General features: G+C 38.8%; 3 protein-coding genes across 18 annotated transcripts in view; 1 reads left to right on the top strand and 2 right to left on the bottom strand.

Moving 5' to 3' along the window:
• The window catches only part of DYTN (dystrotelin), an 80837-nt gene extending 78327 nt beyond the window's left edge, over window positions 1–2510 (bottom strand). For 12 of the 13 annotated variants that reach the window (XR_010473814.1, XR_010473804.1, XR_010473806.1 and 9 more), the window contains exons 1-2: window positions 1094–1784; window positions 43–154 (exon numbers count right to left, since the gene is read on the bottom strand). The gene's annotated coding sequence lies outside the window, so the exon portion shown is untranslated. Of the gene's footprint in view, window positions 1–42; window positions 155–1093; window positions 1785–2372 lie in introns of those variants that run through there. The other variant, XR_010473807.1, reaches the window with a different exon arrangement.
• On the bottom strand, window positions 2354–20808 carry MDH1B (malate dehydrogenase 1B). Of its 4 annotated transcripts, XM_065069437.1 has the most exons (11): window positions 19196–20808; window positions 17586–17751; window positions 13583–13695; window positions 11911–12045; window positions 11630–11772; window positions 10449–10951; window positions 9255–9396; window positions 8542–8705; window positions 7320–7459; window positions 6510–6594; window positions 2354–2496 (listed from the first exon to the last, which is right to left on the bottom strand). In XM_065069437.1, the coding sequence occupies exons 5-11, from the start codon at window positions 11746–11748 to the stop codon at window positions 2441–2443; spliced, it is 1209 nt and encodes a 402-aa protein (XP_064925509.1). In that variant the 5' UTR covers window positions 11749–11772; window positions 11911–12045; window positions 13583–13695; window positions 17586–17751; window positions 19196–20808; the 3' UTR covers window positions 2354–2440. The 4 variants fall into 4 exon arrangements, with proteins under 4 accessions (XP_064925509.1, XP_064925508.1, XP_064925506.1 ...); XM_065069436.1 differs by lacking the exons at window positions 17586–17751; window positions 19196–20808 and adding an exon at window positions 13792–13936 and having other exon boundaries at window positions 2354–2532; XM_065069434.1 differs by lacking the exons at window positions 17586–17751; window positions 19196–20808 and adding an exon at window positions 13792–13936.
• On the top strand, window positions 13838–25239 carry FASTKD2 (FAST kinase domains 2). The gene is made up of 12 exons (XM_065069430.1): window positions 13838–13973; window positions 14908–15699; window positions 16109–16212; window positions 17661–17769; window positions 19235–19358; window positions 20803–20942; window positions 21235–21407; window positions 21767–21930; window positions 22958–23179; window positions 23769–23853; window positions 24761–24875; window positions 25100–25239. Exons 2-12 carry the CDS (start codon window positions 15016–15018, stop codon window positions 25217–25219), a joined length of 2040 nt encoding a protein of 679 aa, XP_064925502.1. The 5' UTR covers window positions 13838–13973; window positions 14908–15015; the 3' UTR covers window positions 25220–25239.

Raw genomic sequence — 25239 nt, 5'->3', positions numbered from 1 at the left:
ACAGTCCATAGTGTATAATTTCAGGTCAGAGAGAGAGAATACCTTTACACCAGACTCTTTCCAAGATTTGTTGATGGCAATTGCTCACAAGTCTCTTTTCTAGAATTTTCAAACTGAACTAAAGTTTTCAGTTGAGCTGACATTTCTTTTTGAGCTGAGAAGGGAAAAAGGAAGCGTAACCATGAATCTATTTTTTTACACAACCCTGAAAGCAAAAGTCTTCATGACCCAGATAATAACAGAAACTGAATGTCTCCTCTCAGGATTTATTTCATTAATGCTCTAAACTACACTATCTTTTTAAATGTAAAAATCTAAACATGAATTCAATAAAGTAACTATCTTTCAGTTAATATTACATTTGAAAACGACTAGGTAAAACAGATCTAAGTTACACGAGACTCCAAAGGCCTCATATATGACTTTTAGTGGGGGGAAAAAATGTAATTTGCTAGAATAAATAAAAAATAGTTGGAAACTATCTAAAACTTTAACAATAAATTTGGTATTAAATCTAAATTTACCCAAACTTTCATTTTATTACATATTTCCAGTGAGATTCATTAATCATCTATCATAAACATGACAGGATACTGGACAATTATGAAGCATAAATATTCAATGACCTATAATTATTGAGTCTACCATAAATGTGCTGCTCATCATTTTAATTGGTGAAAGCTGCAACTTTGTGTTTCTGTCTCTAAATAACCTATAAATATTTTAAATTATGAGATACAGATTTGCTGTAATAACTTGTTAAAGGCTACAATGCCACAGTTTTCATTAAAGTCCTTCTTTGAAAAAAATACCACTATGTTTGTTTTTCACTATTCTTTTATTTTCTTCCTTACTAAGGTTTAGAGCTTGGACTTAATCCTGGGTTCTGCAAGACTGCAGTTCTGCCCAACTTCTGCATAGGCATGTAAATTTGCTTATACAATTACTCCTAAAATGGGTGCAACAGTATATGCCTCTGCATTGACAGAAAAGTCAATGTAGGGATATCAATGAAATCAGAAGATTCTAAGCAATTAATTAAACATAAGTGTTTACTGAAAGCTACATGCAGCAAACTGAAAGATAGACTTACAAACATGCAGCTTGCCTCATGTCTTCCTCCTTTTTTTCTCTTCACCAAAGGTACATAAATGCAAAGCAAGAGAATGAATGTAAAAATATGAGTTGAAACTCACTTAAATTAGAACTCATTCATTAGAATTTGCTCATTCAAATAAGAACAGATCCACTGACATCACTGAGTTATACAGCATGCATAATCTATTAGCACCTGACACTGTAAGACGACAAGCTCTCTATCCAGCACAGTGCAATATCTAACCTTTAAATTACCCATATGGATAAGCACACTATACTCTTGTACTAGGCTATCTGTGGCCCCGAATTATGTATGTGTTTATGTGTTTTACTGAACTGGCTGTCATTGTGCAATATCATAACATCACACCTATGAACCCTCCCTCCATAAAGTTATGTGAGGCATTATTAACATATGTACAGTCCATGTTTTTATATACAAAACTCTATGGAGGGCCCAGATCTTGACTGCAGCAGGAGTGCTTGGGTGAAATGAGCAGGATGTACTTTGGTGTTAGCACATCTACTTTATATTGAAAACCATATGAAAGTAGAAGCAGCATCTGCCTGCCAAAACTTCAAATCTGAACTAACTCTGCTCATTGATAGACTATTTCAGTCAGCGTGTTGTATTTCAGCTACACATGCCTTTTATTTATAATTAAAAATACTTACACAAAAAAAACCCAAAAACCCACAAACAAACCAAAAAACCCCACTACCACCACCACCAATAACCAAAGCCAAAACAAAAAACCAAAAAAATTCAAACCAAACCAAAAAAAAGAACCCAAATGAAAAAACCCAACCAAACAACAAATGTACAGAAAATAAATTTTTACAATTAAGAACTCCGATCTGTTATGTTCTGAACAAGAGTAGCCTTATTCTTTAATCCTATTGGAATGTGCAAGAAAAGTAATGTTTGATTACTTACATGTATTTTGTTTGCCTATACAGATTCTCAGAATCTGTACTTTAGTAAATAAAATGCATTTTTAAACATGCTACATAATTAAGTTAAAGTAGAGAGAAAGACAAACCAGATCAAATAAGGCAGAAATCTCCCGACAGATCAATTCACTTGATCACAGAGGCCTTCCTTCTTTTGAAATCAGACAATATTTCATCAGCATTTTAAATACACATAAAATAAACTACAATTACTTTTGTTCCCTGCGAGGGGTGAAAACATTCTGTGTTGTGTTCAAGTCCAAAATTATTGTCTCTTCTTAAACACAGTAATGACACTTACCTTTCTCTCAGCTACTTACTAAAAGCCCAGAAGGCAGATGACACCACCAGAGAAGTCCAGTAGTTCTATAGCACTTAAAAGTTGACTTCAAGACACAGTTTTAAAGGTTCTGCTTTTAAATGAATGCTGTTCACAACAAATGCCTGGCAAAGGCCCAGATCAAAGTATCAGGTAATTGTCTAAGCAGTCAAAACAGAGAACACTAATTAATTAGTAATAAATATCCTGAATTATTAAAGAGAAAACTTCTTTGATCTTTGTTTCAAAGCAATTTTTTCTTATGGTTGGAGTGCAATATTTCTAAAATGAGGGACCTTTACTAAGCATCTCCTAGCTGCTGAGAAACTGTTGCTATAGAGACTGAAAATGAGGTGGAAGCTGGCACAGTAAAGCAGAAAGCACACTGTGCTGTAACAAACAGTCGGTGCAACTGAACAAAGAGGAAAAATAGTAAGTCTAGTGGTAATGTCCTAGAATGAGAATTGTTCAGGCTAACCAGAAAGCTTACATACTCTACAGTACATCCAGATGCTAAGGTTTATGCAGAAGATATATAACATTTGTAAGACACAAATATTTATCTTAAAGCCCTTTTTCTAATTTTTTCCACAGTTACTCTAACATCCAGGTAGTAGGATTCATCAGTGTTATGAATATCCCGCATACATAGCATTACTCAGTAACTTGTGAGAAAATGTGTACCAGAAATTACTACTTACAGAAAACCCAAACTTAGTGATGAATAAGACTATCGGTGTGTTACAACTGTAACCAGCTTTCAATATGTTACCATATTTTAGCTTTGCTATTATTTTTATTCTTTCTCTCCAAAGTAAAAACTAGGAAAAGCAACCTTTGCATGCTATTATGCTTTCATAAGGAAAGACCTGAATTTACCTGCAGGCCATTAGGCAAATCTAATTTGAATAATTTAGGATAGAAGAGACATCCAAGACATTAGTTTTGTCTTTCTCCTCCCAGTCTCTGAGAAGAAATTCTTTGTGTTTTTCAGGTGGTGACTCGGAGTCCGGTAAGCCTGCTTATATATTGCAGAAACAGTTGATTTCCTTCTCGTTAAAAGCAGCGCAGTGTTGGTGCTGCAACTGCAGTCTGAACTACTGTCTCCACAGGCAGAATAAAAGAATTTGAAGAGTAAAAGACTGTCAAATCATATCCCGTATAGAAGAAAACAAATGTAAATACACATTTTCTTCTCCTCTCTTCAAGGAGCTACGGAACAAACCAGGTAGTTTGTCAAGACTACTGGTAGCATCCTTCCCTACTATGCTCTCCTGAGGCATCTGCCTGCGGATGCTCCTCAGAGACTCAGCCAATTTTTTGTGCATACAGTACTAGAAACGAATGCCCTGGAGATCACTTCCTCATGAAAGGAATGATTCCTTACCACTTTCCTCAAGACTTTTTACAACACCTGCCTCTACAACTCCTATGACAAACTCTTCTATGGACATACTTGTAACAATGATATCTCAGTTCCTGTAAATGTTGCTTCTCCCTTAACCATTTCACATAAGAAACAAGACTCTTCCAACTCCCTTGTGATATCTTAGTTTCCTGCGCTCCTCTTTCTAAGACAAGTGAGACGCCCCTCCTCATTCTGTCCATACCAGCTGATAAATAACAAACAAAATCCTCTTGGTTTCCTCACATAAGATGAAGTCTATCCCTGTTCAGAGTTTGAACCTCCTCTTGAATAACGAATTTATTCCAACTGAACAGGAAACTTTTTGTTTTGCTTAAACACTCACTTTGGGTAAAAAATTAGGTAGTACAATAATACTTCATTTAACATAGTCTCCATCTTTTAAGACACCAAACACATGCAAGTGAGAGTGGTTCCTCAACAACCCTGTTTAGACAATGACTTAATTAATTGCATGTTTTGACTTAACACATATGAGTAGTCCCCATGAAACTCAAGAAATAAATAAAAAGATGGAGACAAAAATGATGTATGCAGTCAATTTTTTTGGTTAAAAATCATTTTTGCCTGAGAATATCCGTTCTTACACATATACTGTGTTTCATTCCATCTGAAACAAGAATTCAGAGCTATAAAATGGCTACTCTATGTGTGACAATCTTGCTCAAAATTATCTTAATATGAACGTTTTAGACATTAAATTATGTTTTTGAAACAGTTTATTGGTCCAAAGAAATAAGTTGTTGGATGTTAATGAAATTCAAGATCCATTAAAGTCAGTAGGAATTTTGCTTTGGTCTCCAGATTAAGAATACTATATTCACACTCGTTTTGAAATATTTTTCTGTCTACAGATTTCCAGGTTTTTGATGAAGAAGTTACTGTAAAAGCTATGACAATGTTTAGCCTTTCTTTGTAATTTGCTCTTTTGAGCAATGGACACATTGTTTTAGTATGGGAATTTTCAGCATTCTCTCCTCCAGAAAACTCTGGCTAATGTGAGCCAGAAGGCAAGACTTCCATCTCTGTAAAAAAAAAAGCAAAAAAAGCACATATTTTTGCTAACCTCCTAAGACACTTATACATGCAAGGAGATAAACAGGGCACTTTGATAATACTTGAACAGTATAGCACCTAAGGTCACAAGAGTAGGCCACAACTAAGCAGTTAGCTGCTAGTAGTGGAAAGTCCGTCTGCTTAGTGTTTAAAGCAGCTACAAGAATGGGACAGCTCTACAGAAAAGTAGTGCCACACAAGAAAAGAGCAGGCAGGGAAGGACACTCCTAACTAATTGGGAATCTCCTGTTTGGGTTAATCAAGGTCATGATTAGTAGAATAATTAAACTCTGTATTTATCAAGAAAATATTATTGTGCCTGTAGTCCTTTCCTGAGAAACAAGCACAGATAACCAAAAGGCTTATGTGCTCACTAAAGGCCCTGGGCATTAAGCTCCAAATAGTTTCCCCATTCTTCAGCCTGACCTTAATGCAGAAGAACAGCTCATAGTATGGTAAGTGCTGATATAAAAGTACTGGAAAGAATTTGAAGGAAGGAAGAAAGAAAACTAACTAGGAAAAAGGCCTGTAAGACCTAAAATTAGAAAGGAATGGCTGGGAAAGTGCAGGGATTTGGGAACCTGAGAATAAGGAAAATGTGAGAAAAAATAAAGCACACTTAAAGTTCATCTGTTCTTATTTTGATGAATGATTCTTCTTTCCTTTATATAATCTTAAGAGGACAGAGAACTTGGAAAGCAAAATATGTAGGAAAAGTAGCACAGAGAGACTTGGGAGAAGATGAGGGGTTTTTATTCTGCAAGGGAAAAGCAAACTGTGGATTGAGGGGAGTTTTGCCATGGCAGTATCAGGTAGTCTATAGCCTTCCCACATGCTTCTGGATATTAGGAAGGGACATTGGAGCTGTTCTATAGATTTTTAGTTTAAATTTCTCATATCATTGTGCATTTAAAAAACCAAAGTAATGATAAACGTGGTGTGTCATTAACAAAGTGAAACGGCTTAATAATTTATAATGTAGGGAATCTCTAAAAGATCTTTCATCTATTGTAATTGCAAGAAGCGGCAGATGTGGCTGCCACTTACCAAGATTTCTATCTCTACAGAAAGCAGTAATGTATCTTTTTTTAGCCAACTGTCTTTGGGTGTCTCAACCTTTTCTTTTTCGGACTGACTTATAGACTAAAGACATTGAATGAACTGTTTGGTGCTCTAACAAATAGAACAATGAGAAGTTTGAGTTCCAATTTACAGTATTTTTCCTCTCTGTTAGAAACTAAACTCATAGCTAGTTAGTAAAGAATATTAGAGTATAGTAAAGAATAACTTCAAAAACATACAGTAGTAGGACATGGTGAAAGTGCTTTTCTAATAATAGTTACTTGAGTTTAAAAAAATATTTACTCATAACCTAAGATAAAACATGTCACGCTAAATGTATTATTTATGCTCAGCTTTTATATTCATGATCTGTGAGCAGAAACTTATGAAAACAAGGTTGCTACCATGCAGGTGTGCTATTCCTATCACCATGCCCCACGAATGGTCAGGATACATCAGACAAGCACTTGTTATTTCTATTCCTTTCTGAAGGATTTTATATCAATTTTAAATGAAAGGGTCATAAAATAAGAATCCTTTACTCAAATTCTCATTTAAAACTTGATCTCATCTTTCATGGGGAGAAAAACCCACCTTGCTGCAAATATTCTTTACTAGTGATTTTATCAGCTCCATATGGAAGCATTTCTCTTATTTCCTTTAGTGCAACGAGCTTTTCCTGAATGGAGAAAAAAAAGAAAAAAAAGGCAATTTTAACATCACCCATTCTTTTCACCCACTGTCATTCCTAGCACAAACTTAATAGATGTTAAATTAAAATAATCCTTACATGTTACTAGTATAACTGAAGATCACAAAATCTGACTGAAACTAGAATGTAGATTTCGGGACCAGTCTTTTTAGTATTTTAATATTTAGTGAAATTAAATTATTTTTGTCTCACTAAGTGACAAGAAGTTCATGATGAAATTACTGCTCGCTGTTTCTGTATTTCCTGAAAAATCCCTAATTCTAGTAAAATTTGCCCTTCATCAGTGCAGAATCACAGCCACAAGGATCCCAAAAGATGTCTCCTGGCATAGAACAACTTTGTATACTACACAAACAAAATCTACATCAGCAGCACAGAACACAGAAACATTAAATTAAAGCTAATATTTCTGTTTTGCATAAAGCCTGCAGAACTTGGAGGTGCAAATTCTACACTTACAAGGCTAAACTTATTTTATCATTTCCTTTTTGGGCAACAGAACAGTTGTCTGTTCATTTCAATATATAAATAGTACCTTACACTTATAAATATCTGGTATCTATCATGCATAAGTGCCTGTGTGCAGTTTGTACATCTAACACTTGGAGTCAATGTCTCAGTATTCACTGTTATATTGCAACATACCCATAGGTGGCAGATTTGGCATACTATTGGATAGAAGAGATCCTCACCTGAATCAGATCATGGGCTAAGCGGTCCAGAACTTTTTGGGTCGTTTCATTAATTTCTAATTCTGTCATGACTTCCCAGTTACCATTCTGGAACCTCACTGGCATAGAGAAGACAATTCCTTCAGGAATGCAAAATTGACCTGAAGAAGAGGGAAAAAAATGACTCATTATTTCTGCATAAAAAACACATCCTCATCAGCATCAAAATTAAGTCCTACAGACTTGCAAAAGTCTGCAGCTGTAAGACCTGAGTATAAATGGAGACTGCCTTTTCAATGTACAGTTCAAAGACCAAAGAATTACCCTTTTACTGTAACTTCATATTTTAGTTAGATGTACATGAACCATAAAATTGTAGAATAGTCCAGCCTCCCTGCAATGAGCAGAGACATCTTTAACCAGATCAGGTTGCTCAGAGCCCCATTCAACCTGACTTTGAGTATCTCCAGGGATGGGGCATCTGACCCCTCTCTAGGCAACCTGTTCCAGTGTTTCACCACACTCGTAAAAAATTTCTTCCTGATATCTAGTCTGAATCTCCTCTCTTTTAGTTTAAAACCATTACCCCTTGTCCTATTGCAACAGGTCCATCTTTCTTTATAGGCCCCTTTTAAGTACAGAAAGGCCACAATAAGATCTCCCTGGAGCTTCTCTTCTCCAGGCTGAAAACCCCAACTCTCTCAGTCTGTCCTCATAGGAAAGGTGTTCCACCTCTCTGAGCATTTTTGTGGCGCTCCTCTGGACCCACTCCAACAGGTCTATGTCTTGCCTGTGCTATAACACAATTTCTGTAACAATTTTACATGTTTAAAAGGGGACTTTTTAATTTTATTTTTTTTTACTTCATACAAGGGTTAAATGGCTATTGTGAAACATTCCATTTATTGGTTCACATAACTACACAAAAAGAACAAGCTTTTATAGCTTAGGCTCTAAGAACGCAGAGAGTCCTTGCACAAAACACATACACCAGAAAAGCAGAGATGATCTGCAACAAGACAATATTAAGATATGCTTGTAAGAAGTGATTATCAAATCACAAGCCCTGGTGAGTAAAATTGCTTCAATTTGGAAGCTCTTATCCTGAAATAAACTCTCAGCCTCCACTTATAACATGATTTGTCTTACAAATTTATATTAAATTAACAATCTTGATTAACAAATAACGTTATACCTCCTGGGAAAAGCTACAAGAGGACATGAGAAGGAAAAGTATATTTACCTGCACTAAGTACTCCCACAGAAATGATTTCCCCAGGAGGAGAGCCATGATACCAGTATCTCAGTACAGTGGCTACCGCATGAGCATGTAACATTCCTGCACAATCAGAGACCTGGGAATTCAGTGAACTCTGTGCAGATAGAAATTCTGAATGGATCCATTCACTATCAACAAAAAAAAGAGAAAGAGAAAAAAAAAAGAAGACAGAAAAAAATAAGATGACTGCAGGAAGGATAGTTTTCTAGAGGAAAAAAAACTAAACCTGAAGGAGGAAAATAGTCAAAACTTACTCAAACTTCACTGCTGAAGGCAAAGCACTTAAAGACAGAAAAAAGAGGGTCTAACAAGGGGCTCAAAAGCTAACAACAAGCACTACTTATCTATCAACATTGTATTACTTTTACAGGTTGCTCAGGATACCACAGATGAGAAACATGCTTAATATGTAGCAATATATAGTTATAAACAAAGTTGGCAGGAGAGTCAGAACTATATTTAGCACTAGGAACCACTCAACTTCTTTTGCAGACTGAGTAATTCAACTTGAGTTTTCCTTTACGTGCAGCACTACTCAGTAAAGATGAATCTTGAAAACAGAAACCTTTCCTGATGTTTATTAAACAGTTCAGATAAACATGGATTAAAAGCAGTTCTTTAGTTCTACTTTAAAAAAAAAAAACAACAAACCAAACAAAAACAAATCTGTACTGTACCTATCATAAATCATATTCAACACAGGACGTGAAAAATTAGCTGGGCCCCAAATAGCAGACTCATATCCATAAACTTTTGCATATGACAAATCAATGTAGTTACAGCCAGTAATATTACCCCAGACAATCACGTCTTTAACTCCTGTAACACAGGGAAATACATAGATTAATAAAAAGACAGAAAAATATTTTCACAATGTAGGCTTGATTAGGTGACCTTCAGAAGTCACTTTCAAGATGAATTATTCTTTGGTTCTGTGTCCTGCCTTGACAGCAGAAATGACTGCATCTGAAAAATGCAACCATGTTCTCCATAACACATGAAACCTCATCATAAGCTGAAAAATGAATATTAATTCATAAAATATTATTGTACATAATAGATAAAACCTAGTAAATACTTAGTTGTTAAAAACCAAAACAAATCATATTGCAAACATACAGCAACATTTCTTTTAAAATCCTGTACATGTAAATATAGAATGCCTGACAGTAAAAAAATAATAATTTAATAAATCTACCTGCTTTGGTGCAAAAGTAATTTCTCAAATAACCTGCTGATAGGCTCTTCAGCCTATTAACTGTTCCATTTTATTAGGCTCCAGAATATCTAGACTTGTAATTGATGAGCAGTTCCTACCCCTGCAACACTGAAAGGATCTTAGTGCTCTGCAGGCTGCTGGAGCACACATTTGCTGTGCAGAACTGCAAATATAACTAAGCTATAACAACTGACCTGAGAAACAAAGCTAATTAACCTAGAAACAATATGACAACACAGTTGTACTATAATTATCTGCACAGTTTATTCACAGCTAGTTTGCGTGTCTCCAAATCAACAACGTGTTGCAGAGCACAAATGCAATCTCGAAGTCCTATTCCTGATCTGCCACACAGCTCAGTCCTTAGTGTGTTTTCAGCCTGAAATACACACCAGAATAGCAGGGCTGTGTCCAAGAATTAGAAAAAGAATTTCATGGGATCAGGCACAGATCCAGAAAGCAGTAGGCACAGCGAATGGTGGCACCTGCTAGTCATACCCTGGCATTCTGTACTGCCATGCACTTCAGTGGGTGCACTGCTGTGCTTGCACTTCTGCACACACATCAACTGTGTTCTGCAATGAAACAGATAGTCTCAAACATGTCCATCTGCTGAATTCCCAAAATGCTACCCGAACACATAAATATTTACCTGCTGCATTCATATTCAGCTTCCTGGCCAGCATGGCTTTAGCTGCATTTTCCAAGGATGTTGCAACTGCAATGACATTTTCAGGCTTAATGGATGAGCCGTATGTCATCATCATCATCGCCTTAAGGTTTACAAAGGTTTTTCCTGATGAAATTACTCTGACATCACTCTTTGCATTCTTCTCTATCAGGTGAGCATACACTTGACAGATCTCACTTACTTCTCTCACGTAGGACTCAAGGGGCTGGACTTCACAGTTTAAGAGGACATCATCAAGAACAATGACAACATCGGCTTGAATAAAAGCCTTATCTATTTCTGTGTGCTCTGAAATACAGCGGAGGAGTGGGAATGCCATGTCTTCAGCTTCCATCACAATACCGCAAAGAACTTCCTTAAACTGGTCAGTGTCAAGCAAATGGATACTGATTTCGGTGGTCATCCCAAACACTTCTCCATTTGCCAACAGAGGGATCAGCTGGTAACAGATGGGAACTGATGCACTGATAAGAGAAGGATATAGAAAAATTATAGTTAATGACTAACCACTGCTTGTTTGGAAGGATTACATAAATAAACACAAAGACATTTATTTTGTGTTTGATTATGTTTAAATAGACCATTAGCTTGGATCCTTTACTGCTCTTTCTGTCATTTTAACAGGTTAAAAATTAAAACAGTTGGGTCCTCCTTTTATTTGAGGGTTTTTCCATCCTACCCATTTCAGTCAATACTATCACTTAAAAATTGGTGTATTTAAAAACCACACCTTTTTAAAGGTGCTCTGTTAGGACAACCAGAAATACAGAAATTTCTCAAATAAAAACTGCACGATACTCTTTACTTATTTAAATATTTCCAAAAACATTTAATGCAAGATAATTGCACTACAAAATTTCTAGCTTATTTTGTAAATACTTGCTTTTTCCTAAGGCGATCTTCAGCCTAAATGTTGCCTGTTCACATCCCTCAGTTAAACTGGTACAAAATGCAACAAAAGTAGAAATAATTTCTAAATTATACACTGAGCGCTCATAGTGAGGGGTCCAGAACCTAATTCAAATCAGCAAATTAGGGGGATGCGTGTATAATTTCAGATGGTTACACCTGTTATATGTGCTAGGAAAAAGTGCATTCTTCTGAAGTTGAGTGAAACTTCATAGATATTATTTTTCTCTCACCTGGTGATCCAGATCTGCAAAGGCTTGATAAGACTTTTAATTTCTTCCTCCTCTTTTTCAATTTCAATGTGCGCCTGCAGGTTCTCCTCAGCAATGGCTAACATTTCGTCGCTCAACATTGTTGAGGTGACACCGTAATAGTGCTAAGAACAAAAAAAATTACCTCTCATCAAATGACAACCCAAACACAGGTAACATTAGAAAGGGGAGCTTTGTTTTACATTTGAAGGAGGCACGTAGAACAACAATCTTCTAAGAAAATACGAGTTTACAGTCATTACCTGAGCATATTCCAGAAAATCATTAACGCCTCCCAGAAGCAGGCCCTTCCCTCCACGGTCCAACAGCTCTCTCCAAATGATAGGAGAGCGGCTGTGTTTCCATCCATTCGTTTCACAAATGTCATGAAGCCACTGCTAATGTAAACATCCCCAACAAAAGGTTTTAATAGTTTTTCACATTTGATAACACTTAAATGTTACAGCTATAAACATTACTTCATAATTACAAGGTGCTTCACCACTTATGTACCAGTGTGCACAAAAATGGAGGAATAACATAAAGCAAGGTGTGGTGATACACTGTGATACTTCAGTGAAAGAGCAAAAGGTCCTACTTCTGCCTGATTTTGCTGCTGTAATTTTGCTCAGTTGTCTTAGCGGTACTAAAGATAGCAATGTTGTGAAGCATCCAGTAATCTGAGGATTGCTGTTTAGCTGCAGAAGGAACATAAGCTGCAGAGGTTAATTGCTATTCACTTAACTAAATTACTTGGCTGAGATACCAAGCAAAATGGATATTAGGAAAAAATTATTCCCAGAAAGGGTTGTCGGGCATTGGAATAGGTTGCCCAGGGCAGTGGTGGACTCGCCATCCCTGCAGGGGTCTAAAAGACATTTAGATGAGACTCTTTGGACATGGTTTAGTGCTAGAGTTAGGTTATGGTTGGACTCGATGATCCTGAGGGTCTCTTCCAGCTGAAATGATTCTATGATTCTATTCTAAAATGTTAAGAGGTAATAAACATCATAGTACTGTCTATCTCATGAAGTAATACTGCATTTTTTTTCCGTTTCTTATAGGAACTAAGGTGTCAAGGCAACAGGTCTACAGCAAAAGTACTCAGAAAGGCCCATCCACATTGTAAATAAATACATCAGATTTAATTCCAGACTTGTAATTCAAAGCCCTTGAATGCCAGAAATGTTCTTGACAAGTAACAGCTCTGAGGCACACGCAGTCACAGGGTGCTAAAGATTTACAGGCTGAGCAGTCACTTATACATAATAAAAAATAATGAACTTGAACTTCTTACTAGCAAAATGGGTTTAGGCTGGTGCTCATTTTGTGCCCCTCTTCTGTGGGACAACTCACGAGAATGCCGGTCCCTCACAACATTCAAACCTTCCCTCTGACTGGCGCTCATAGCCAAAGCTGCTCCCGCAGCACCTCTGTCATAGAATCATTTCAGTTGGAAGAGACCCTCGGGATCATCAAGTCCCGCCATAACCTAATCAATTCTAGCACTAAACCATTTCCCTAAGAACCTCGCCTAAATGCCTTTTAAGCACCTCCAGCGATGGCGACTCCAGCGCTTCCCTGGGCAGCCTGTACCAATGCCCGACAGCCCTTTCTGTGAAGAATTTTTTCTTAATATCCAATCTAAACCTCCCCTGGCGCAACTTGAGGCCATTTCCTCTTGTCCCATCACTTGTTACTTGGGAGATGAGACCAACCCCGTCCATGTTCCAGCCTCCTTTCAGGCAGTTGTAGACAGTGATAAGGTCTCCCCTCAGCTCCTGTTCTCCAGGCTGAACAGCCCCAGCTCCCTCAGCTGCTCCTCATCAGACTCTATACACATATCAAAACACCAAAACAGAACAAGAAGAGGTATACTAGAGGTAGAGCGCTTTATTTGCTTTGTAGAGCACTGGGACATCTGCCATCCCTTACCTCCCATTTGTCAGGGTGCTGAGTGATCTTGTGGACCCTGAAGTGCGGCAGGTTCGCCTGCAGGTAGTCAGCCAGGAGCTCAGCCTTGGCATAGTAAGGGCAGTTCGCTTTACCTGTGAACACAGCGACAACACCGTCTATAGAATATTTGGTGACAATCGACCGGTAAAAGCGCTTAACGGTCCAAACGTCTTTTAACGGCGCCTCACCCGCCAGCACGAGCTTGGCCATACGCGCGCCGCCCCGCAACGGCCGCCTCGTCGTTGCCCGGCAACGCGCCGCGCGCCGCGGCGGTTTGACCCTCGGCTCGCGCCGTCACCTCTCGCGAGGCCCGCCGAGAGCACGCGGGCTCTCGGGGCCCCGCTGTCATGGCGCCGCTGTCGCGTGCGAGGTAACGGCTACCGGGCGCGCGGGGACCGGGCGCGCGCGACCCGCCCGTCCTCTCCCTTCCCCTTCCCGTACGGCTGAGGCGCGCGGCGCGGGCTGCGGGGGCCGCGGGTTCGAGTCCCGTGTGGAGCCGCCCAAAGGGCCTCGGTCTCCTTGGGGCCGGGCCGCCGGCCTGCGGCACCGCTACCCTACCCTGCCCTACCCTACCCTAACCCCCGGGCAGCTCTCCCAGCCCCGGCGGGGTTCACAGAATCACGAAATGTCAGGGGTTGGAAGGGACCTGGAAAGCTCATCCAGTGCAATCCCCCCATGGAGCAGGAACACCCAGATGAGGTTACACAGGAAGGTGTCCAGGCGGGTTTGAATGTCTGCAGAGAAGGAGACTCCACAACCCCCCTGGGCAGCCTGTTCCAGTGTCTGTTACCCTCACTGAGGAAAAGTTTCTTCTCAAATTTAAGTGGAACCTCTAGTGTTTCAGTTTGAACCCATTGCCCCTTGTCCTACCATTGGTTGTCACCAAGAAGAGCCTGGGTCCATCCTCCTGACACTCACCCTTTACATATTTGTAAACATTAATGAGGTCACCCCTCAGTCTTCTCCAGCTCCAGAGCCCCAGCTCCCTCAGCCTTTCCTCACATGGGAGATGCTCCACTCCATCATCTTTGTTGCCCTGTCAGGAGTTATGTCTCCTCGGAGAAACGTCATTTGGGAAGAGACTCATCATCCCAGTGTAGCTTTTGGTTAAAACAAAACAAAGCTGATACCCAGGATGAGTTAGATTTGTGTGGAGATGTTTGACTAAAATGAGACACAATAAAAGTCCTTCTACAAACCACTTTGCAGATATTTTTTTTTTCTTGCAAATGATGTGCATAGATTTGGTGGTTTGCTGTAGGAAAGTCTGGTAACTAATCTGTAATTTTCAATTGTCTTTACAGATAACTGATATTATGCGGTTTCTCCGCGACTGTTTCCACCAGTAGAATTTCCCTGAACCCCTCACTTGGAGTTGGCATTTCAAATCTGTGCATGAGACACTAGCAAAAATGAATAATAAAATAAGTTATTTGTTAAATACTGCCCGATGTATGCATAGATGCAATTTGGTGCTCAATCCGAAATCTTCAGCTATAATAAGAAAACACATTTTATGGATTGGCACATACAGGGATCCCCTGGAAAATGTGAACTTCAGGAAATTATTTTTAAATATATTTCCTTCTCTGCATGGATCACCTCTGCGATTTCTGTCTCAAAAGATAGATGTTTTTAGCATGGATGCTAAAACACAACCAGAGAAGAGCACAGATGCTTTGATGAGTGAGGGGGCTCCCCAAAGCTCCTTGGAACTTGAAAAGCTGGATGATTCTGGGAGCTTCAAAGGGAAGCACACAATGGATCAGAGTGAACCATTCTTTAATAGTCTCCAGAACTGCACCTGCCCATCCGATGTACTGGACTTGGCTTCAGAGTCTGCTGTTTCCACTAAGCACTTCACAAACTGTTTAACGACACTATGGAGGCTCTTGAAAAACCTGTCGGAAGAGCAGCAGCGTTACGAGAAGCAGCTGATCTTTGAGCACCCAGCTTTCGTCAAGCTTTGTCAGCAGCTGCTGCGGGACTCCCGAAAGATGATGCGCGGTGACCTGGTGTTCAGTCTGCATGCTGCGGTGAAGCTGGGCATTCCTCAGAACACTCTCTTAGTCCAGACTTTGGTGAGGGTGTGCCAAGTAAGTAGCAAAACTCTCCAAAACTTGGGATGAAACATCAGGGCTGATCCTGGAAGGCTGTGCAACATCAGAGAGAGTTGGGGTGCAGGCCTCACTTAGTCTGATGTTCCATGGAAGCAGGACTCCCGTAGTTAATTTGTGTATACTTCTAATTTCCTTCATCTTTGAAACCACTGCCTGATTTCAGGCGAATTTAACATACAGGAGAAATCTCAAAAATCATTACCCTTTCCAAATCAACTCAGTTTGACTGATGTGGACCTTGGAGGCCACTGCAGAATTGAAGCTTATGAATTGATTTCTGGGGGAAAACAGAAGACAGTGGGTCCAGATTAAGAGTGGTCACTTTTCCTTATCTGAAACTTTTACTGGTCTGAAGTAATCTGACATTGTGAAAACTCTTTAACAGGAGAAGCTCAATCAACTTGATAACCGATGTATCTCAGTTTTGGCAACTACTTTAGCAGTGCTGGAAAAAGACAAGAATGTGAGCGCTCTTCAAGCTGGATTACAGTGAGAAAAATACATCTTTTGCATGTTCTTCGTATTTAAATATTGTTTGAATATATATGTCTTTTAGAAATCCTGGGGGAATGCCTGTGCATAAAACACATGCTGTGGTTTTAGTAGTTCAATGTTCTTGAGATAACAGCTGGACAAGACAGTGATTTTTGGCGTTGTCTTTGCAGTTTCAAACTGAAAGGCTACGACTGCATAGGGTACTAGACTGCTCTGCAGGGGATTCATATGCTGACTGCAGCTCTGCTACCGTGGTTTTTTTGTGATGCCCATCAAATTACTTTGCATATCTATGCCTCTGTTTTACCTGTGTGTAGAAAGGAGGTAATGGGACTAGCTTATTTTGTGAGGTGTTTTGATTTGTCATGATGAAAAGTGCTGTTTAACAGCAAGGGAATATTGTCTTTTAATTTAGTAAGTTAAAATTAAGACAAATTTAGACTTTATCTTTGTGTCCAGCAAGGCTGCCTGTGTAGTGCTTTATCAGAATAACTTCTTTGGCTGTAGTGATTTTTTTTTGGTGGGCTAATGGATTTTATATGGGTAACCAGTCTGCTTACTCCTGGGATTTTTACTTAGGTTGTCACAAAATTTGCCGTGGATTAGTGCTTCTGGTCCTGTGTCAGGTCCTACTTTGAGAAGGTGGATGTGTTAGGCAAAAAGCAGGTTCTCCTGGAAGCTCAGGTAGACAGCTTTTGTAAGTTGATAGAAAGCAGGAGATCAAACTATAGCTTTTTCTCTCTCTTGATGTCTGGAGCTCTTACCCATTTGCAAGAAGCCACATCTGCAGGGATGAACTTCAGAGCAAGTGCACTGCCTTAGAAAGTAACACTTCATGTTTTTGTAGCTGGGTTATTTAAGGGTGATTCACACATAACAATTACCTCCATCTGAGCCAGAACAGGAGGTGCTGGGAATGCAGAACTCCTTCATCTTGTGCTTATCATCCCTCGGTGTTACGATAACCCCTTCTGTTCCTGCAGCCCACAAGCACTGCTTGTGTGTTTTTTTCCCTCAGTTGCACCAAGTTGTTGTCAGTGTCTGTCCCCAAGTTTCAGAACCTGCCTGCACATAGATGACTTCCTGCAGAATAGAGTTAATTCCTTGAGGCTTAACAGCACTCACATCTGCAGAGTCACATGTGCAGACTGGACAGGTGCCACTGCTGGTAATGTATCAGCAAAAACACTCATCTATCAGGATAACATTAAGAAAGCATAAATAACTATTTCTGTGTGGGAAAATATCCGTGCTGCAGCTATATTTGCAGAGTTATGCCAGCCTTGCATAAAAGGGGGTGGGAGAGGAGCAGAGAATTACAGCTTTAACTTGGGAGTCCATCAGTGAGGCAGAGTGGGGCTACCTACCTGTTTCTGCTGAAATGAGGAGAACTCTGTCAGTTAACTCTCTAGCTGAAGGCTTTGTGTGTGTTTCTTCATCAGATTACTAGTGGAGCAGCGCATTCCAAGTATCAGAGACATCTTTATGCTGCAAAACCTGATGAAATGTGTGGGAAAAGATGCTCCAGTCTTTCTGAAAAAGAAATTAGAGGTAAATTTAGTAGGAGGCTCATTTTTACTTCCACAAAGCCTGTGCTCTTGCATCATTTATAAATTGTGTATGTTTCTTTCCAGACACTCCAAGAGAAAATCTAATAGATCTTAATAGCATTTGCTGTATGAGTCATAGTCCAGTTATATCTGCAGGAGGAACTTAAATTTGGACACTGGGGATATCCCACCATGAAAGGGGGCAGAAAGCAATGGAGGTGGTACAAAAGGAATCGAGCCATTAAAATAGCAGCGCCCTCACCTCTTGTTTGGGTTGGCTACATGGTATTTCATAGAAGCATTTACAGGCTGTTCCCCGATTCCCTTGCCCGGCTTGTGGCTGGAAGACCAGAAGACAGCAGACTAGAGGACCGATGGGAGTGAGATGCCAGGAGAATTCACCTAGCTCACAGCCTTCTCTTTTCTCTGTGTCTGAAAGGTCCCCTGGGAAATATAGGGGCTGGGAGAAGGTTTTATGGTAGGGTGTAGTGGGTTTTGTCCCCTGATTATAGACACTTTTTGAAACCTTCTTTCAAACAGGGTCTGCTAAGGTTTTCATCACGTAGCCAAAGGGCTCTGATGTCAGAGTTCATAGTAGTATTTGTGGGGAAGTGAGGGAAGATAACGGTGATGGGAAACTGGGCAAGAATAGAGCAGTGCAGGGGGCTCACGCAATGTGTTTGACTTAAGTAAATCAGGAAACCTTGGACAAGGTACTACTCACAAGATGATGAGAAACTGGCTGAAGATATGGTGGAATGTGGAACCAAGAGGAAAGTAACCTTTCCACTTGTTAACTGAAGGGAGCTCTTAATTTTGCGAGCCTACAGGGTGCTATTTTTAATACTGTGTAATTTCTATTGTAGATGCATTTTATGTTTAACCTTTGATAGGCATGCAGTAAGAATATTGTGTTTTAATAGCCAATATACTTTGTAGTCTCATTTTTACTGTCATTTATTTCAATCTAATTACTGCTTTGATAAATGAAGTCTCTTCTGTGGCAACAGAGCTGACCTTCTGTGCCTCAGTGTGCATTTGTAGCTGGGTGTTTGTATTAAAGGTACAGCACCCAGTGTGCTGGTGGATCACTTTGAAGGCTTGCAGCTTTCATGTGCATCCAAAACAGTAATTGGAGCACTATTAAATAAGTCAACTATGCCAATTATATTTTTGCTACATTTTTAAGAGTTGGTAGAAGATACATATTTGCAGTGTTTGGAAATAAGCTCTACTGAGACTTCTTTTAAAAAATCCATATAAAGGCAAATTTCTGGGAACTTGCATAGTGACATGGCTATAGAACACTTGATCTGCTATAATTGTGTAGTAAGAAATTGAGAGTAGTTACTTTATACTTTTGCTGTTTGTTGCTCCTTTTTCTTTCATATAAGTCTGAGCAGGCTAAGAAAGCAGTGATAATATACCTGAAGAATGAAGGATTCATAAACTCTAATTCACTTTAGATGGCAGTTCTGAAAGAGATAGACCGTCTGACTTTCTCGAATGCTCTGCGTGTGTTTTTGGCTCTTGCTGCAATGAATTATTGTTCCATTCCAATCCTGAATGCCTGCAGTAAAAAGATCCAGGGTAAGAAAAAACATGTTTATTACATTTCCCTTCCTTATACCAAATTCTTCCTAATTATTGTCTCATCTCCCTTTTCTGATTTCCTTTAAAACTCAGGAAACATCTTTGCCTTACAAGATATTACAGTAATGCGGAGCCATTTGACAAGGAGCAAGACAGAAAATTACTTATTGATAATGAAAGCAAATAATTCTCTGGCCTTCTTAACATTTACCTGAACTATATATTTTTCTTTACATTTTAGGAAAAAGAGTTGAATTTAGCAAGAAAAAGTAGATTTCAGATAAACTTTTAAAACAAATCTGAATTGGAAATGGACATCTTACAGGACGAATTGGTGGCTTAGTGTGATTAGTTGATAAACTAAAGGGAACATAGTGTTTCCCTGGTGAACTGGATTTCATTATTGAATGCTGCTTAATTGACCTCATGCTGCAGCCCAGAAAAAAAAAAAAAATAAGTTAAACTAATGCTTTCACCTCTCTCCATACCTTTAGAATACATTTCTTAAGTATATGTGGTCAGTATGTATTGATTCAGACTTGAAATACGTTTGAATTTGTGTCTAAAAACCCAGTAAAATAGCAAAATAGCATTCTTAACATAAATGAAGCAGGAGTGTTTGGGCTGCCTGTACAGCTACTGTTTGTTGTAGGTGTTAGGACACTGTCTTTAATAACATATATGGGGTATTCCACACTGAGTACACAGACTAGGTGGCATACACAGAGTGAGCAGCTACTCTATTTGTTTTGCATTTTTTAGTGCACGTTTTCAGGTCTTACATGCTGCACATCATGTAAATTATGTTCTGGGGACAGTGCAATTAATTTCTGGACAGAAATGACCCCTGTCAGAGGCTGGAGATGGATTCGGAAGAGGAGGGAGAAGCACGCTTTGGGGACCATGGGGCAAAGGAATTCTCCAGCAGGTTCTTCACATCCTGTGCTGGGGCTCTTAAGAACGCAGCCCTCTCTTCCATAGCTGGGGACCTGACCAGAATTCTTGTAACTGTGTATTTCATGGGTACTTATTGAGCTAATTTTTGCAGCAGCAAGGGAGTGACCTAGTGATGATATTAGTTCTCTAATTCTGCAGAAGAGAGAAGTTAAGGTCAAAGTGTCCAGCAACATGAATCCTGGAACAGAAGATCTTCTGGGAACAGAGTCTTCTTGCTTCTGTTGTTGATTTGTCCCCTTTTGGTGATTTATCCCTTTCTAGCTTGGTCCTGACTCGGTTTGTTTTCTTCTGCCTCTGTTTCTTCCATGTGATTTAGCTCAGTTGATTTTGCCTAACCAGTCTCAGTCTGTTCCACAGTTCCTTGTTGTTTGTTGGGTTTTTTTTCCACTTCTCCATCCTTCAGCCAAACTGTTCCCACAGTATCTCCCAACCTACAACTCCCATTGCTTTGTATCATTTGTCCTTTTTTGCTCTTCCGTTGCAGAGAATGTTCATGATGTTCCATTTCGGACGTTAATCCTCATTCTGGAAACTTGTTACAATCTCCAGTACCGTAATGTAAAACTGTTCTCAGCATTAGCAGACTATGTTCATTCTGCTGCCTGCCTTTGGGACAAAAGACAGGTGAGTTTAGAGTGGTACAAGTAGCATAAGACATTTCTGGTGCTTTCCATTTTACCTTACTTCAAGTTTGTGTTTGATCTTTAGAGAACACATTTTTTATGAACACCAATCTGATGAAGCTGATACAGTTAATTTTTTAAAATGCTCTTCTATTTATTGATGAATAAATAAATAAGAAATAAAAGAGGTGTTGCAGTTTGAAAAAGTTGCTTTCGTTAAAAATGCCTGTTACAAAATCAACAGATAGGATCCACTGGCTTTCTTGACCTTATAATTCTATCTTGTCTTTTAGATTGTCCTTCTCCTTTCTGCCTTTGAGACACTCGCCTTTCAGCCTCATGAGCTGATGGGTGTTTTTGCTGAGAAGGTGACAGAAGACCCTGAATTCCTCAACTTGAAAAGCCTTTTGATTGTTCTCCGAGCTTATTCAAGACTCTACTATATTCCCAGAGGCCAAAAGAATCTGTAGGTTTTCATTTAGAATGCCTGATAATACGTTATGTAGTCAGTATAGAGTCATGTATGACAACTAAGTTGTGAAAGAGTTCATAATCCTGTTTTATTAATCTGTAAGGTAATTTTTTTCTACATAGGAATTTTCCTCTGTAATGGAAAATTGAGACCTTGGTTCTAGACTGACCAGGCTACTAAATCTGTTGGTAGGCAGCTGTGTCCTTAAAGAAGAATCAAAAGCTAGTGTTAGATTACACAACATATAATTATACAATAGAATAAAGATTTCTGACTTGTGTTTTTGTTTGAAATCTGTATTTTCTATAGCCTTGTTTGTGTACTTAGATACTTTTCTTCTGCTTTTGGAAAAGGTTTTTTGAGACTCTTCATAGCTGCTTGATTAAGTACCTACCTCAGATTTCCAACACAGAACTGCTGAAGGCAGCGTATTCACTTTGCATCTTAGGGTATCTTCCTAATCAGGCACTTGATGAGCTGCTGCAAAAGGACAGCAGGAACGAACTTCTACTATCAGGTCAGGCCTTACTTTGTCATGTTCTTGTTTGAAAAAGGATAGTCTGCCTCCGTACATCATTTGTTGTAATTGTTTTAAAAATTTAGAACTTAAACAATGATTTATATTCAAGTTGAAGTCCTTAAGACAAAGCTAATGCAGGTGAACTAAGTGATCTGTGTCTGTGCTAGGGCATCCAACTTATTGTCTTGGGTCCCCTGGTGGCAGTAGTTTAATAGTAGATGTGTACATGGAGAGAGGTGAATATGAGATTTGTGAAAATGGTAGAGCCAGGGGTTCTATCTTTGACAGATGTTCAGGAATTTTTAAAAACACAGGAAGTCTGAACCTTTGTAAACCAACCTTAGTACCTGGAATCACGAGTAAAAGGGATTTTTCGACTGTTTCAAGTTACAATGAGGAACTTGAAATGGTTTGTAGGAGAATTTGGTTTCCATATTACAGTTCTGTGCAGCCAGTAGGGTAGTTGAGCAGAGCAGAGCTGCAGTGTACAGTAAAACACTGCCTGCTGGAACTGAACCTGAAAGCTGCAAAGCTGTAACTGCTTAGAGTTTGTGCAGCTTAGTACTCTGAAAGTACCATTTCAAAATTATGGCCAAGTCTGATATCCCTTCTTTGTTTTATAAATACCCTTCTGCTTGTCTGGGTTTTATAAATGGTTTTTTGTACATGCTCTCCCATTCCATGTTCTCCTTAGGTTTCCTGGAATAACCAATACCATGCGCAGAGCTGTGTACAGTAGGGGTGAAAGACTGAATGAATAGGCAGGTTCCAGCCATGGTCTTTAATATTATAATTAGTGAATTGAAGGTGTATATTTAACAATATATTGAAGATACTCAATAATATTCAGTAAAAAAACAATTGGGTTTCGATTTCTGGATTGAAATTAATTTGCCAGAATAGACTATAAATGATAGTAAAATGAAAAATTCTGTGAGATCACAGAATCCTAGAATCATTTTGGTTGGAAGAGACCCTCAAGATGATACATTGGATGTAATTTTTTTTTGGTGTCCTTTTTCAGATGATCTTTACAGAGAACAAAAGGAAATGATGCTTCGCTGTGTGAAAACATGTATGGAACTTGACAGCCCTTCCTTCACAAAGCCTGCATTCGTACCGACTGAGAATGGCTCCTCATTAGTATCTGTTAATCTCAGAAAGGCTCGGGATGCGCTGATAGAACTTCTGGGAGATGAGAACATGTTTCGGCAAAATGTTCAGCTACCATATAAATATCATATCGGTATGAAGCCAAATTACTGTCATATTGTTTTTAATGTAGGTTTATAATCCCTAAAATAATAAGGTGGTTAGAAATTTGCGTAGAGTACAAGTGTTTAAAAGTGCAACACTTTGAAGACACAATCTTGTAACTAATGATGGACTTGCTTGGCGAATCTACTTTCTAGGATGCTTCTGTTAAACTTTTTAAGTCAATTTACTAAAACATTATGATTACTTCTGTTTACAAAACTGCTTTGCACTTTTTGTTAAGCTTCAGCGGGCAGATGTTAATTGTATATAAATCCAATATGGCCAACTGCTAAACTATGATTTCCCATAAAGTTAGACCTACAGTTTTGAAAAACGAATGTATTTTTGTTTTATTTTTTCTGGAGATGTGCAAGTTATAGCTGTCTGCACTGGTTGCAGGGAGGAAAAAGGCATCAGTAACATAAATGATTAGAGAACAGCAACTAGAGCAGTGACGGTATCTGTTACCTTTTTCAAATGAGCTGGACATTTGAAAACAATTTGAACAATTAATGTTCAAACGAGAACATTAATTGTAACCTCTTGCAATGCTGAATGTTTTGTTGTTTTATTTTCAGATTTTGAAATCAGAATGGATTCAGTCAGCAAGAAAGTGCTTCCAGTAACTGCCACAGATGATGGTGCTGACTCAAGTGTTCAAAGGTGTCTTTTTTGACTGCATACTTTTTCTAGCAGGCTAGTTTTATTTATATGTGTTCCATCCAGTTACTTCTTTGATTCATGGATTTGCAGAAGCAAAGTAGATATTTGTGCTCACTGAAATATACAAAAGTTGCCATGCTGGTTCAGAGCAGCAACTCATCCCGTTCACTACCACATCCTAAAACTTAACATTCCAGAGAAAGAGGCAGGAAACATCCCAGTAATCTGATGCTCTTGTAATGGAGACAGGTTTTGAAGTATGACTGAAATCCCTTCCAAAAAATTGCTGCATTATGGTTTTAAAATTTCAAGTATTTATGCGTCCAACTACAGTTTCAGTTATTCTCCTAATGTTATGGCAAATAATTCAGTAACACTTAAATATAATTAGGTAATACTTAACATTTGTGTGCTGGATCACTGCACAGCAATGTATTTTGTATACTTTGCTTTTTGGGAGAAGGAGCGCTAGTGAATTGTGTAACAAACTCACTGTCAGGCGTCCAAAGCTTTCAGCTTTCCTTTCCAAGTAGGTTTTTATGGCAGGAAGTAACTGATTCTGAATATTAGTAAAGGATCAAAGTAAATGCAGAAGCTGTCAAAATAATGTAGAATTTTGAATGCTCTATTTCCTTTTCATTGTGGGAGAAGTGGAGATCTAAGGATTTCATTCTGCTGGAGGAATTTGGGTAGATGCTGATATTTATGTGAAGTTCATAGAAGAAGAGATGCTTTAAATTACTTCAGTCTGGAAAAGGATAATGAAATTTGTGCACTCCTAATATTTTACCTACCAGAAAGACAGCTGTATATTCTGCAGTGTTAAAGGACATCATTGAATCATTGTCCTAAAAGTGTTTATTCTGCATTTGTACAATGGAGTCTTCCCTACTTTTCTTGGTTGCAGATTGGCTTTTCTCTTTGTTCCTCTGTCTGCCTTCTGTGTGGGTACGATGCACCCCCAAGGGAAGCTGGCAATGAAGAGGCGGCATCTAAATAAACTGGGCTATCACGTGATTCTGGTAAGCAAATAAAAAGAAGCCACTGAATTTCTTTCTACTTAAAAAAAACCCTATGTGACTTGGGCTGATTTCCCAGATTTTTATAGAATGAGTGGTTCAAGTCAGCTTGTTTTCAAAATACAACTCCCTATGGCCTTCCCATCACTAAGTGCTTGGTTTGTGGGACAGGGTAGTTTGCTGAAGACAACAGAACTAATATACCTTTTCCTTTTCCTTTCTTCCAGGTCCTGAACAAGAAGTTTCAGGAAATGACAAGTGAGGATGCAGTTGAATTTTTGAAACGAAAAATTTATTCAGAAAATGCTTTCCATTTTTCTGAAGTCACTGTGCAGGATAATAATTAAAATAAACCATCAATTTTGGA

This window comes from Columba livia, chromosome 7, assembly GCF_036013475.1.
Source record: "Columba livia isolate bColLiv1 breed racing homer chromosome 7, bColLiv1.pat.W.v2, whole genome shotgun sequence".
In the NCBI taxonomy this organism is placed as follows: Eukaryota; Metazoa; Chordata; class Aves; order Columbiformes; family Columbidae; genus Columba; species Columba livia.
Note: the sequence above shows the minus strand (reverse complement) of the source record. Positions and strands in the feature narration are given on the sequence as shown.

Coding starts and splice junctions, on each gene's coding strand:
- MDH1B (XM_065069434.1), bottom strand. CDS start 13,813: ATGGCCAAGCTCGTGCTGGCGG. Junction 7,460..8,541: donor TGTGGGAGTACTTAGTGCAG/GTAAATATACTT, acceptor CCTCTTCTTCAG/GTCAATTTTGCATTCCTGAA. Junction 2,497..6,509: donor TAAAGAATATTTGCAGCAAG/GTGGGTTTTTCT, acceptor GGCCTTTGCCAG/GCATTTGTTGTGAACAGCAT.
- FASTKD2 (XM_065069430.1), top strand. CDS start 15,016: ATGAATAATAAAATAAGTTATTTGTTAAATACTGCCCGATGTATGCAT. Junction 19,359..20,802: donor CTGCAGTAAAAAGATCCAGG/GTAAGAAAAAAC, acceptor CTTCCGTTGCAG/AGAATGTTCATGATGTTCCA. Junction 21,931..22,957: donor GAACGAACTTCTACTATCAG/GTCAGGCCTTAC, acceptor GTCCTTTTTCAG/ATGATCTTTACAGAGAACAA.